At 39.8% G+C, this 14,195-nt stretch overlaps 1 protein-coding gene across 1 annotated transcript in view; it reads right to left on the bottom strand.

Moving 5' to 3' along the window:
• COL4A3 (collagen type IV alpha 3 chain) overlaps positions 1 to 14,195 on the bottom strand; it is a 121,964-nt gene that overhangs the window by 38,885 nt on the left and 68,884 nt on the right. The window contains exons 26-32 of the mRNA XM_036755705.1: positions 13,395 to 13,508; positions 12,088 to 12,255; positions 10,481 to 10,570; positions 4,510 to 4,608; positions 3,141 to 3,230; positions 2,648 to 2,787; positions 524 to 650 (exon numbers count right to left, since the gene is read on the bottom strand). Of these exons, the coding sequence (XP_036611600.1) occupies positions 524 to 650; positions 2,648 to 2,787; positions 3,141 to 3,230; positions 4,510 to 4,608; positions 10,481 to 10,570; positions 12,088 to 12,255; positions 13,395 to 13,508 (828 nt within the window). The remainder of the gene's footprint in view (positions 1 to 523; positions 651 to 2,647; positions 2,788 to 3,140; positions 3,231 to 4,509; positions 4,609 to 10,480; positions 10,571 to 12,087; positions 12,256 to 13,394; positions 13,509 to 14,195) is intronic.

Below are 14,195 nucleotides of genomic sequence, written 5' to 3' on the forward strand. Positions count from 1 at the left end.
GGAAGAGGCCCCCTAAGTACCAAGCAAGGGCATGATTTCAGGGAATAGCTCAGGGATTGAGTGAATGGAAGTTTGTGTCACGGGCACTTTCCACCTGTCACCCAGCACCCAAGTCACCCCTGCTCCATGTGCGGTCGCATCGATGTTGCTGTAATCCCAGATGCCGCTTCAGAAGTCCTGCACACTTCAGCGGCCAATTGATATGATAGCACTTTTCCTAGATGTTTCTTTACTTCTTCAGTATCATAAAGCTTTATGATTTGATTCAAATTCAACTCGTTTCGATTAAACAATCATTTATTAAGTGCCTACTTTGTGTCAGGCACTGTGGGAAAGACAAAAATGAATGAAAAGAATACAACTTGAAAGGTGCTTAAGAGAAAGGTCCTGATTTTAGAGGGAAGAATATAATTGGCTCACCCTTTATTGAGTACGAAGCTTTCTGAACATCATCAAAAGACATGCATATAGAACTGTGTGAAATGCTACTAAATTTTAGTTATTGTTAAACCAAGGCTCTTACCTAGAGGACCACGGTTTCCAGAACTTCCCTGGTTTCCTTCAGTTCCAGCAGGTCCAACTGGGCCTGGCAGGCCTGGCGGGCCTCTTGCTCCTTTCTTGCCTAAGGGACCTGGGGGTCCTGGTTCTCCCTAAAAGTCGAATTGTTAAATTTTTATTTTAGTAGTGCAAACAGTTAGAATTAAATTTAAATACTATTTAAACTATACTAAAAATAAATGTTTCTTTAAATTAATAAGTGGATACAAGTACTTCTTTTATAGATTAGTTCTAGATATTTCAAATAGTAGCTGTGCAAGATGCAGCTAAACAAGTATATTGATTATTTTTAACGTTTCTGAGGTACTTTAACTCCAGAAAAAAAAGCTTATCGTATTGTGTCAATCTTATAATTTCCTCATTTTCAGCCCATAAATCAATATAAATCAGTGAATGCTTTCTAAATCTCAGAAATATGGTTTTGTTTTCCAGGTTTACATTGCATTAAGGTTCTATTTCCTATCTAGATGAGGACAAAAGTAAGGATATAATTCAGTTAAGTGGAACTTATTGTTTTGTCTATGCTGCTGAATTGCCATGTCATGATGATACTGTGTTTTTTTAGTCCTAACTGTAATTTTATCGGTATGGAAACTTCCTTACTCATGCAGTTGGGAGGGTTGTGACCTGCGCGTGGTGGCTTCTTGTTATTTCTCAGATCAAATGCCAGCTCCTCTGTGTGGCATTAAAGCCCATAACCACTTGGTTCCAGCCTGTCTTTCTAGGATTATCATACATGGCTCCCCTTCACGCTTTCCCTCGCCTTTTTCTCTCACCCTTCCACAGGGCGTTCCATCTCCTGTCCCCATGCATTGGCCCAGGCTTTCTGCCCCTGGAATGCACTCTCTCATCTCTACCTCATAGACTCCCTAGTTGCCTTCCTAACTCAATTCGTGCACCACCTTTTTCATGATGCTTTTTCTCATCACCCAGCTAATGCCTCCCCTAAATATCTGTTTTTTATATATTCTCTCCCCTGATAGAATACAAGCTGCTCAAGGACATTGACTCTTCTATTTTTGTTTCTTTATCACCAGCATCTAACACAATGACCAACACATAGTAGGTGCTTAATAGATGCTTATTATCAATTGATTTCACGGAAAGAGTACCTACGTCATTGATCACAGATCTTTTGAAATGTTGAAGGAATCTCGGGTTTTAAAACTGTATCTTTAACAATAAATAGTTCTGGTAACTGAGAAACTGAAGAAGGCTATTAATGTCATTATTTTACAAAGTAAGTAAAACAGCCTCCGTGCCTGAGAAGATATGGAAAAGATGCTCCGCCCTGACCCACCCTTCTCCTAAAATACTACGTGCGAAAACATCAGGACTCTGACTGGTGAAGGGTGGAGACTTAGATTTTAATGCTCTAGGAATGAAATGACATGAAGTGTAGAGTAGTAGAAAGACCCCTGGGAGGGGTAAGGGCACTGGCGGTGTGTTCGTGATGGAATATGTTTTCCAGAGCCTAGGAAGCCTAGGAAGAATACTGGCATCAGGGAGGAAATTTTTGAGATCTAATTTGAAAGACGAGTTATAAAGAGGAGCAAATCACTAAAAGTCCCAATTTAGCTAAGACAGATTCATGGTCATACCTTGGGAGTTTTGTTTGTATCCAATCTGATGGTTGTTTTGGAGTTGCCTAAATTTAGCTATTTTAATAAACTTTTTTTTTAAGTAATAGGCAATTAGGCATGTAATTCCACGCTAACTTTGTAGAAGAGAATCACCAACTTGCACCCACCCAAGCTGAAGGGACAGTTCAGCACCCGCAAGTGCTGAAACTACAAAATGAATGTCATAAGGAATCACAGTGGCATGACAGCTACTGCAGACACCCTTATTTGTGGAGCTAGAACCAAAACCTCATTAAAAACCTCATTAACTACCAAATTAAGAAACCATAATGTCTCCCTTGGCTAAGCAAGCATTTGTTCTTTTTCATCCGAATAAGACACTGGAAACACTGGAAAAAATGTGCTACTCATTTCAGCTTCAACTGCCCAGGTTGAAAAGTGACATTATTCAGCCAGCATTAAAAACATGTAAACCATCATCATACCCATAGCCTGAGTGTCCATACCATTGGTCCTGGAGGTCCTGGCTGGACATCCTTTGCATAGCCTGGTTCTCCTTTCTGTCCCTTCATGCCCTGAATTCCAGGGAGGCCTGGTCGGCCAGTTACACCTGGGTGGCCTGCAGTTCCTTTTTTTCCCTTTGGGCCTTAAACAAAGAAACAAATTTCAGATGGTATCTATGGACAATGGGCTGTTTACTGACTTGGTTCCAGTCCTGGGAATAGCTATTCATCCCCAAAGGTTTTAATGCTCCTAAATTCTGGGGCTAATATATTAGTCATGAAAGCATTGTAGTAATACAACAAATACCGTCTAGAATTAATAAATATTTAATTATCCATCCCTTAATTATTTTTGTTTTGAAGTATACTCGTATTGTTGTGTTTTTCACTGAAGTTTAGTTTCAAGATGACTTTCAGATGAAATGAGATTCAGTGTTTCTGACCCACCATGACATTGAGGGAACTAGGGGGCTCATCTTGTGGATTTATGACTCACCTGGCATTCCCATGTGCCCCATGCTTCCAGGTCCTCCAGCTGGTCCTGGTTTTCCAGGGTGACCCATGGTGCCAGGATCTCCTCTGAGTCCTTAATTGAGAGTAAATATTCATTCTCTATAAAATTCACATTAACATCTAGCTTAGGGTAGCCATGCCAACCAGGATAGATAGGAAATGTCTGTGACCCAGATCCCTGTCCCTTACCTGCCACATCTTTCTCAGTGTCCAAAAAGGAATAGCTCTGGGACCAGAGGAATTGAAGACTCTCTGCCATCTGTACATTTGTCACCATGATCTGCCACTTCTTTTTATGTTTTCAAGATAAAATATAATCCTAGAGCAGGGGTGGGGAACCTGTGGCCTCGAGGCCACATGTGGCCCTCTAGGTCCTCAAGTGCAACCCTTTGACTGAATCCAAACTTCACAGAACAAATGCCCTTCATAAAAATATTTGTTCTGTAAAACTTGGACTCAGTCCAAAGGCCACATCCAAGGACCTAGGACCTAGAGTTTTGTCATATGGCAGTATCACAGCAAGTAGAATACAGGTTACTATTTATTTCTACAGGAAGTAGGAAGCAACCTTAACTTTTTATAAAATTTATTGTCTGCTTAAATGTTTTTTTTTTTTTTTAAGAAAAGATAAATCGGATAAAACCCCAAATACCACTTGGTATTTTGGCAGGATGGGGAGGAGGGGGTTGAACAATCATATGATAAATATTAAATTTGTAACACATTTCAGTCATTTTAAAAGTAGAAATTTTGAGTAAGTAGTGCAGGTCTTTCTGAAAGTTTAAAACTACAGTATTTTCTATCAAAACTCAAAATTTGGTATAAATATTTTAGGCTAAAAACAGAGCATCTCAAAATCTCTCCCTGTGAGTTTAGTTTAGAATCTGACTGGCCGAAGTACTGAATCTCTTCCTTTCACTTTCAACAATAGCATCTTTGGGATCAGATCTCATCAAAACAGCCATTGCAGAAATCGAAGTCTGTAAGGTAAGGATCCCTAACAAGTGTGTATGTGTGTGTGTGTGTGTGTGTGTGTGTGTGGTGTGGTGTGGTCCTTTTTGGCAGTGTTGTAATACCTGTGGACCCCTTCTCAGAATAATTTTTTTAAATGCATAAGATAAAATACATAGGACTGCAAAGGAACGGAAATACAGTCATCAAAATATTTTGTCAAAAAACTTCACAAACACACACCAGGTTAAGAAGCCTTGTTGCAAGAGAACTTGTTTATCCCAGAATGGTCAAATAGACTTTGGTGCCAGGTTTAAGCCCTGTGAGGCCCATGTCGGGGGTTTTTGTCTCTAAAGTTACTTTTAACTCTAAAATACAGTGTTTCTGTGACTCTAATATACCTGGTAGTCCTGGCCTTCCAGGCATTCCATCATGGCCTTGTAATCCTGGTAGACCTGGAGTACCCTTCTCTCCTTTCTGGCCAAGTTCTCCCAAAAGTCCTAGAGTAAAAACACCAGGTATTAGAAAATGCAAGAGGGCTTTCTTCAGGTTCATAGCCATTGTTTCAAATTAATGTAACAGCTTTGCTGATTACTAGTGTGTCTATGACTGAGTCACCCAACCTTTCTTTTCTTTACATTCATGCCTTCTCCGAATTTCAGTTTTTAACCAATGTAATTGAATCAGCCTCATATAGTGGACTCTCCATCTTCATGTGCCACAGTACTCCAGAGATTGGAAGCCTTAAAATTGAAACCCATAAATGTTCATGAGTCCTACCCTATAAACCTCAGAACAGGAGGGGCAGCAGATACAGTATTTTTTTTTTTCTAACAAGAAACTGGCTGCCAGTTTCTATTTTCCTTCTCCTTTTTTCACTTGGTTCTGCCCCCTCCCTCAGTTGTTCTGATTTCCCGTCCCATGACCCTCTGCCTCACTTCTCATTTCTGCCTTCTTTTCCTAGTTATATATGTGCTTCATTCCTCCTGCTTCTCTGTTCTTCATCACAAAGGTCATCAGAACCAATGTGAACATGGGCTCATCCAGTATTACCATCTAGTTTGTAAGTCCTCAGGGTCAGGCCAGGGTCTTATATTTCTTCATATCCCCATGCCTAGCACATAGTATTTGCTGGATAAATGCTGCATGATTAGAAAACAAACGAAACCTCCCCCAAAAATTACATTTAAAAATAAATAATACTATAAAACATACCAAACAGAAACATTTATTCATATATATATATATGCATATGTGGTCATTTTTATGTTATAAGACCAAGGTATCTATAGTACATAGAAACCCTAGACTTTTAAAATCTATTAAACTGGCATATTACGTTCTCATTTCTTCAGGGTTCAAGTTTAAAGACATTTCAGAGAAATGACTAATATACTTAGATATTAAAATTCTGGCTGAATTATGCCTAAATGAATGGTAACCCTCACAATTGTGGTAGATTCTGTTTAAGGAAATATTTGGAAGGAGGAATGAAAGAGATTTTGAATTCTTTGTTTAGAACTGGCAAGGAATCTTAAGAGATTATCTCATTTACAAACCTTTATAGATGAGAAAATAGGCGTATTTTAAAAGACCAACTAATTTAATGGCAGAATTGGGACTAAAACTTGATTGTAGCCCAGAACTTTTTCCATGATCCCTTGTTACCTCTCATATGGGTGTCGCCTCAGTCAAACTGAGACCTGGGAAAGACCTTAACTTAAAAAGGCCAAGGTCCCCACTGTATCTGAGGCCATCTCCAGTGGTCCTGATCTGTATCTGGCCACTGGACCCAGTTGGTTCCAGAGGAGAGAGTGAGGCTGGTGACTTTGCCCAGCCCTGCCTCACTTAAATCCAATTTACTTGCAAGTCATGGCATCACCTCCCTGATATCATGGGCCTCTTTGAGAATGAAGGACAAACAACAGCAGTAAGGATAGAGAAGTACCCTTAGCAGTAGAGCTAGACAAAGCAATGTGCAAAGCATTATGGTTCTCAGCCTGTGCCAGATAGTCATCATATATAGAAAACTGCAGAGCAGATTTGCTAATAGTCAGAATAACTGATGTTTATATAAAAGTGGGGTTTGATTAACTCAATCACCCCACCTCACTTAAAGAAACTACCTTAATCATGAGAGGACACCTTTATAAAATCTATCAATCAAATACATTAAACTAAATGCAAAAAATCCTTAATCATTTTGGAGGGTAAGAAAGCCATCTGATGAAATGAAATGATGCCGTCCATACTCCGTGAGTTTGTGTGTAAAATAGCAAGCCAGTTTGGAAGCCTGAACATTCAAGTGGTAGGGCAGTTTATTGGTAGGAACAGTTCCAATCACACCCCCAAAAAAGAATTGCTAGGGGGATGGGGAGGGAAGGAGAAAAACTTCTTTTTCCTCCCCTAACCCTTTACCAGAGGATAACCTTGTAAATTTTGAAAGGTCAGAAGATATTAGACTTATCTTGGGCCTCCCAGAAGTGTCTCCTGAATAACTACTGATATGTCTGTATTGGGAGTTGAGGGCAAACTAGAAACAGCGAGAAAGGCAGATCCAGGCCTCTACTAGGAGCCCAGCAGAGAGCTACACCATGCCTAAGGGGACCCTCATGGGGACCCTCATGACTATGAGGATGAGAAAAGGACATCCAGCAAGCACAAACTCTGTCATTTCTCTGTACCATGTGCTCACTAAGCTTGAGCCCACTTTCCTCTGGACTCTGTATGTACATGTGGGATAGATTTGGAGGGTGTTTTTATCAATTCATTTCTAAGAGCAAATTAATGCTGGCTGCCTAATTGATATATTGATGATCAGTGGGGTAAGTGTTTCAATAGGCACACATGAATTTTAGTGCTAGAAAAATTCCCCAACCTCTCAGGATTACCCCCTCAATTTCTGAGGGAAGATACAGTTAGACACACTCTGGGGACCCAAACTGCCAGTCCAGGTGGGATTGGGACAGTAGGCCCCAGAGCCTGTATTCAATTTCTCTAGTGTTTTTTACAAAGCATTTTACAAATGTAATAGAACAGCTCTTCCTTGAACTACCTGTGTGGAGAGGGAAATTCTCATCTTTCTCCCCTCCTTCATTCTCCCTACTGACCCTTTCAACCCCAAAGTTATAGACTATCTAAAGAAAATTGGTCACTGAGCAACTCAACTGCTAGAGGTGGGCTGGAATACCAATGGAGTCTTAGGCCACATGCACAGAAGACGAGAGTGTGAGAGTTCTCTTTCCCTTTAAAGTCTACTGAGCTGGCATCTTTCCTTGCCCAGGACTCAATGTTCTTTAGTACACTCCCCCAGTTACTGATGGGGGCTGTGTAGAAAGAGATCCTAGGGAAATCAAGCCTCTGGTTGAACATGTCCTTACTTAAGATGATCACCCACTGGAAAGGACCAGGTCAAACCCCAGTCCACCAAATGAGGGGAAAGGATGGACTCCTGATTATCCCCATTACAGCCACACCATCTCATTTGATCCTCACAGCTGTACTATGATGTAAATACTAAAATTATTATTTCCACTTTATAGATAAGGAAACTGATACTCAGGTTAAGTAGCATGTCCATTGTTATGCAGGTAGAAAGTACCAGGTGAAAGTCAAACACAGTTCTCTTGACTCCAGTTTTAGTAATTTTTTCCACTATATTATGCTGTCTAGATAAAATATTTTTCTTAGAGATATACATATATTTTACCTCATGTTCCGCAAAAGGATTGAATTCAACAAGATGCCTGATTATTTCCTTGTATGTATAAGTCCATATGCGTGTTAGGGTCAAAACATAGCTTATATAGTAATGGATAGGGTATTAGAATTTCCTTATAAAAGGCTTATGAGATGCTAACCAAATTACACAAATAATCTATAGCAGTAGTGAGTTTGTCTGCCAAAGCAGAGTCAGTCAAAGTTGTTACCTGAATAAATCTGTTTAAAACACATTAGATCTAGTTGTTGTAATTAAGTTTGTGTCAGTAATTGCATTTTACAACATTACTTTAAAAAGTTTATTAACAGTTTAAAAAATATGACAACATAGTAGTATTATTTCCTAAGAAGTTATTTTTCTGGCTAAAAGTGAAATACAACCCAGGATTTCATAAATCTGAAAATAATGAATTTTCTGGGTTAAAATGAAAATATGAGAGGTTCCTAAAAAAGATCTCTGTTCTCTAACTTTCTTTTATAATGAAAGTGCTTCTTTATGCCAGCTTTTTCTAAATTTATTCCTGTGTTTTAACAAGAGCATGACAGTTCTTCCAAAAACTAATAGAAATTTTGTTAGATCTCTACTTCTTAGAGACCATAAATATCAATGAGCTTTTATTCCTGCTCTAATCAAGTGAACAAGTCAACAAACCTTTATTAAGTGATTACTATGTGTGAGACGCTATGCAAACTGCTGGGAATACAAATATAAGCAAAAAGAAAAAAAAAAGACGGGGCAGCTAGGTGCACAGAGAGTAGAGCACCGGCCTTGGAGTCAGGAGGACCTGAGTTCAAATCCGGTTTCAGATACTTGACACATTTACTATCTGTGTGACCTTGCCCAAGTCACTTAACCCCAATTGCCCTGCCAAAAAAAAGACAGTCCCTGCCCTCAGAAAGTGTACATTCCTTGTAGTGAAAACAGAGAAGAAAACAGTTAAAAGAAAGGCAGAAACCTGGGTGGTGGGGAAGAGATGGAGAAGGAAAGTCCAAAAGCAATGACTTTGGCCTTTCCCTAAATTGCAGGGTCTGAGAGGAGCAGACCAGTGAAAGGAAGGGGCCATAACAGTGGAGGGATCTTGCAGGGTGAGAAGGCTGATTGGGGATAGTGAACAAAGAATTCATCTTGCTCTTAAGTTTAGTTTATACAGAATGTTAATGTTTTCTTTTTGGCTTTCTGGTTGTCTGGGTACACATAAAGTCTGGCAAAAAAAAAAAAAACAAAGTCTAGGCCATTTTCTCATCTTGCCTCAATCATTGTTTTCACCTTTCTTGTATTCTAAGACTAAATGAATCAAAAACATTAAAATGCCAAATTGAATATATGTGAATTCGAAGCTACTAGACGCATTAGTTACTTGCTAAGTGTACATAGCAATTGTAGATAACTTTTAAAAATTATGATATGTAGATACTATCTGTTGCAGACAAAATCTGGGGGTATGCATGGAATAGAACCCAGTCCTGGTGCTCTCCAGAATGGTCAGGAACATTAAGATAAGATTTTAGTTACAGCCTACTTACTTTCTCAATGTGTAGCATTTTCTCACCAAAAGAACTGGAGTTTTGGAGAACCTACTTTACGAAATTTAATTTTAACCTCAGTGACACTATAAATGCGCAGAAATACAAAATGTGCTCAGAAACACACATTTAGCCATAAAAGGTGTTTTAGATACAAGAACTCTCCTTACCACCTGGGCCTGGTTCACCTTTCTCCCCTACATCAGCTGATATCATCGATGGTCCTTGGGTTCCTTTGTTTCCTCTTTCCCCCTTTGCTCCAGGAAGTCCTTTCTTCCCCTTTCTTCCTGGAATTCCGAAGCTACCTAAAAAAACAGCAATATCATTGTTCCTTGATTGTGGCCTTGTTATAAAATCTTGGAAAAGATTATGGATGACATTTTGCCCAAAACAAAAGGCAACTGAAAAGTTATCTGCAACTACTGGCCCGTATACCTGCACAACTATTGTTATAAAATCTTTACAAGAATTATATATGTACATATGAACACCATCACACAGCTGACTCCGAGATGAGAAGAACGTAACGTCTTGCTTTGTTCATTTTTTGCTTCAAGAAACAATTTGACTCCAGAGACCAAAAGCTGTCTTGAATGCTCTTATAAGATAACTCTCCTACATATATCAGCATTATAAAAAACTCCCTGTTGTCTAAGGTGTATATAAAGGTGAGTTGGTATACTATGCTAAAAAGTTCTCAAGAGCATCAGTGACAATGTTTAGGATACAGGATAAATGGTATGGCAGTGGATTGGGCTGGGGGAGACACCGAAATGAGAAATAGAAGAAAAAATACAATAAAATGCATTCTTTTCAGAACTCTTTTTCCCACTGAAGTGAACATGTGACTTAGTCTCCCCTAAAGGTCCAAATGTAGCATATTCTTTCTAAATGCTGAAAATAGGTCATAATATATGTAGTGACAGCTGACATTTATATAGCGCTTTAGATTTGACAAGGTAGCTCTTTGAGCTAGGTTCTATAATACAGGTATTATCCTTGTCATTTGACAGATGGAGAAACTGAGAGTTGGCAAGAAACATAACCAGGGATCAAACCCAGGTTTTCTGACTTCAGCTTCAATGTTCTTCCCACTACATCATGTATGCCTTCACCAATACAACTTACCCTTGTGTCCTGGGGTGCCTGGGTTCCCAGGAATCCCAGGAGGCCCGAGTGTTCCAGGATAACCCATCATACCAACTTCTCCCTTTTGGCCTATGGAATTGAAGCAACATAGAAGTGTTTTGGTTTTGCAATGCAAAGAAAATCACTGATTTGGGTCAGGTATCTTCCACTGCCCAACAGTGGAACAATCAGCTAAGGTGTCTGAATATTCAGTATAAAATAGAAATAGATGCTAAGAGTCAAAGGATGGAGACTGATTGGAGTGGAGTCAAGATGGTGAATTAGAGGCAGCAACCTAGCCAAACTCTCCCAACATTCCCCTCCAAACAACTTTAAAATATTGCCTCAAATCAAATTTTGGAGTGTCAGAGCCAACCAAAGGTCAGAGTGAGACATTTTTTTCCAGCCTAAGACAACTTAGGAGATTGGCAGGAGAGTCTATGACATTGGGGTATGAGCAGCACCAGCTGTGGGCTTTGGGGGTGGCTGTGACAGTGGTGGCATCAGCTTTGGGAGCTCTCAGCCCAGAGACAGTAAGGGGGTTGGACAACTGGTCAAAAAGATTACAGGAGACCCTTTGCTGGCTTTGGGTGCAACAGGCACTAATTGGCCCCTGTATTGCTTGTAACCAGTTCTGGGGTGGAGGGGAGCACTTGCGGTCAGTCACAGGGTAACAGGTGGCTTGGTGGCAGTTCCAAGGCAGGGAGGAGCACTAATGCTTATGGTTTCAGGGGACCTCGACACAGTTCGAGGACCAAGTGGAACACTAGCACTTGTGGCTACAAAGTACAGTAGGGGCTCTTCCTGAGCACAGAGCAGAAGAGCAGTAACCATATCTCTCCCCAGATCACCCCACCTTAGAAGCACTGAAGACTCAAACCCCCAGAACTAGCTTTGAAAACAGCAGTGAGAAAAGTACTGAAGCATGGAACAGTGTCTTACCACCTATAGGGGAGCAGAACCCAACTTAACATAAAGTTAAAAGTCAAGAAATATGCTGAAAAATTAGCAAACAACAAAAAAGAACTTGACCATAAAAAGCTACTATGTGCCAGGGATGACCAAGACACAAACTCAGAAGAAGACAACAATGTGAAAACAGCTATAAACAGAACCTCAAGAAAGATGCTAATGAACACAGGTCCAATAAGAATTACTAGAAGACTTAAAGAGACAAGAGTGGTACAGGAAGAATTGAGAAAAGAAATTAGAATAACACAAGAAAATTATGAAAACGAGAATTAAGAGCTAGGTAAAAGAGGCACAAAAAAGAATCAAAAGAGAAGTTTCTATTAGTAGGAAAAGAAACTTGTTTGTTAAATAGATGGCCAATACACTTCTTATTTTCCAACCTTGGTACCAAATATATTTTTGGAATGGCTAAAGAATGTTGATCCAGTTTAGAGCAGAGTTGCTGTTCCTTCATTTTCTGGAGAGGAGAATAGCAAAATGCTTATAGCCTTAGGAAACCAAAGGAAGACTCAATAAATACAAGCCAAGAGTAAATTATCACGTATTATTGACATTAACTCTTCTTACAAATAGTTCAGAATAGATGCCTCATAAACTCAAAGAAAACTTCTAACTTGAAAACGTATGTTCAATACCTGGTGGACCTGGGTGTCCTGGAGCTCCTGGATGTCCTGCTGGACCGACTAGTCCTTTATCCCCTTGATAACCTGGCAGTCCTGGTGGCCCAGGTTCTCCTGGAGATCCTGACCTGTCTAAGCCTGGTATCCCTGGGTCCCCTTTAGGACCGTCCAAGCCTCTGTCTCCTTCAAAAAACGAAACCAAAAACCATCAGTAACTTCAATTCATATTTCTATAGGTCTTTAAGGTTCTTATGTAGCTTTCCTCAACAACCTTAAGAGATAATTAACATAAGTAGCATGGTTGACATTGCACATGAAGAAACTGAGATCCAGAAGGGTGCATGGATTCCCCCATGGCCACACAGCTGTCATTAAAATTCAGGCCTCCTTAATCTGAATTCAGTAATGCTATTATGACACAATGCTGCTTCTCAACAGCAGCAAAAACCTTCCTTCTTTCCCATCCCCCAAAATCTGATAAATAGTAAAAGGATAGAGTAAATAGAATAGGCAATGGAAATGGTCAAGTAAAATAGGGAACTAGATCAATCAGCAATCATTTATTAAGCACCAACTATATGCCAGACATTGTGCTAGGTACTGGGGATACATAGATTAAAATGAAATAGTCCCTGCACTCATAAAGTTGGCATTCTAGTGGGGGAAGCAGATTAGTCCCTTAGTTTTTTCTTCTGATGGAAAGAGCAGTAGACTGGGTATCCAGACACCAGAGTTCTGGTCTTTGCCTCGCCTCTGACTAGGAAGGTGGCAGTCAGCAAGTTACTTAAAACTAGTTAGGCCTCAGTTTCCTTATCTGAGGAAATGGGAGAGGGATAGATTATATGAACTCTAAGGTCTTTTCAGCTCGTTTAATTTTATGATTATTGAAGAATTGTAACTTCTTAGCTGTACAGTCTAGTCTACATATTAATGCTGCTTATACAAACAGGAAGCCACTTTTACCAAGATTTCTACCATTGTGGTGATGCTGTTATTATTTGTGAAGGAATCTGTATTTAGTGGATCAAGATATACAGCTAAAAGGAAACTGAGTCCCAAATAGCTTCAGTAACTTGTCCAAGTGAAAGCAGAAACACAGATGACAAACTCAGGAAAGGAAAATTCAAGGTATCCACTATGTGGGGGTGACTTTGATTTCTGCCTATTTGTGATGTCTGTCTGTCTGTCTATCTATCTATCTATCTACCTATCTATCTATCTATCTCTCTATATCTATTTATTTTTAGCTACCGTAAGACAACTTTCATATTTTCACCCACATCATCTGTCCATTTTAGTGTTTGATGCAGCAGTAGATCTACCTTGTGGTCCTTTTAGTCCATTTAAACCTGGAAGTCCCTGGGTTCCCTTTGCACCCGGTATGCAGATTCCGGGAAGCCCATCATATCCTGGAGGTCCAGGAAAGCCAGGCTCTCCTGGAAAAGAGAAATGGACAGTCACAATCACAATTATATGGGCTGCCAGGAATTGTTATGCTACTTTGAGTAGATCTGGGTCTCATTGGTGTGCGTACTCTTCCTGATACTCAAAGGATTCATGATTTCATCAACATAGATACTCCAGGGATACAGTGACTGCCTATTCTCTGTAACTCTTGTCCATATTCTTCATATTCTTTTGTCCACAAAGGGTCTACTTAACATTGTAGGGACCTTTCTCTCTTTCTTTCGACATGGTGAGGATGCCCACAGAGCCACTAGGATGTCTTTGGGTTATCCCTCCCCTTTCCAGTGTGATCAGCTTGTCTTTCTAGATCAGACGTTTATTGGATGACTTTTTTTGTTCCAGATCTTTTTAGACGTTCTCTTCAAAATGTTGCATCCTGTTGACATTTGTCAATGCGCCTCTCCGTTGCTCTCAGAGTGACAATTTTTAATTCACTGAAGACTGAAGTGTTCCATAATCCACAGCTATATAAGACCACCAGTGGAATAGGAATGTAAAAGGTAAAAGGTAGTCTGCCTTTTGTTGCAGGGAGAAGCTTGAGGTTATTAAACTGTACTGTTCCAGAGGTAATCCAGGACACACTTCTATTTTAGTTCTGGGTTCTACTTATTGTCTATTTACATGCAGTGTATATCCAAGAAAAAATATGTGTGTCT

The sequence above is a fragment of the Trichosurus vulpecula genome, chromosome 4 (assembly GCF_011100635.1).
Source record: "Trichosurus vulpecula isolate mTriVul1 chromosome 4, mTriVul1.pri, whole genome shotgun sequence".
In the NCBI taxonomy this organism is placed as follows: Eukaryota; Metazoa; Chordata; class Mammalia; order Diprotodontia; family Phalangeridae; genus Trichosurus; species Trichosurus vulpecula.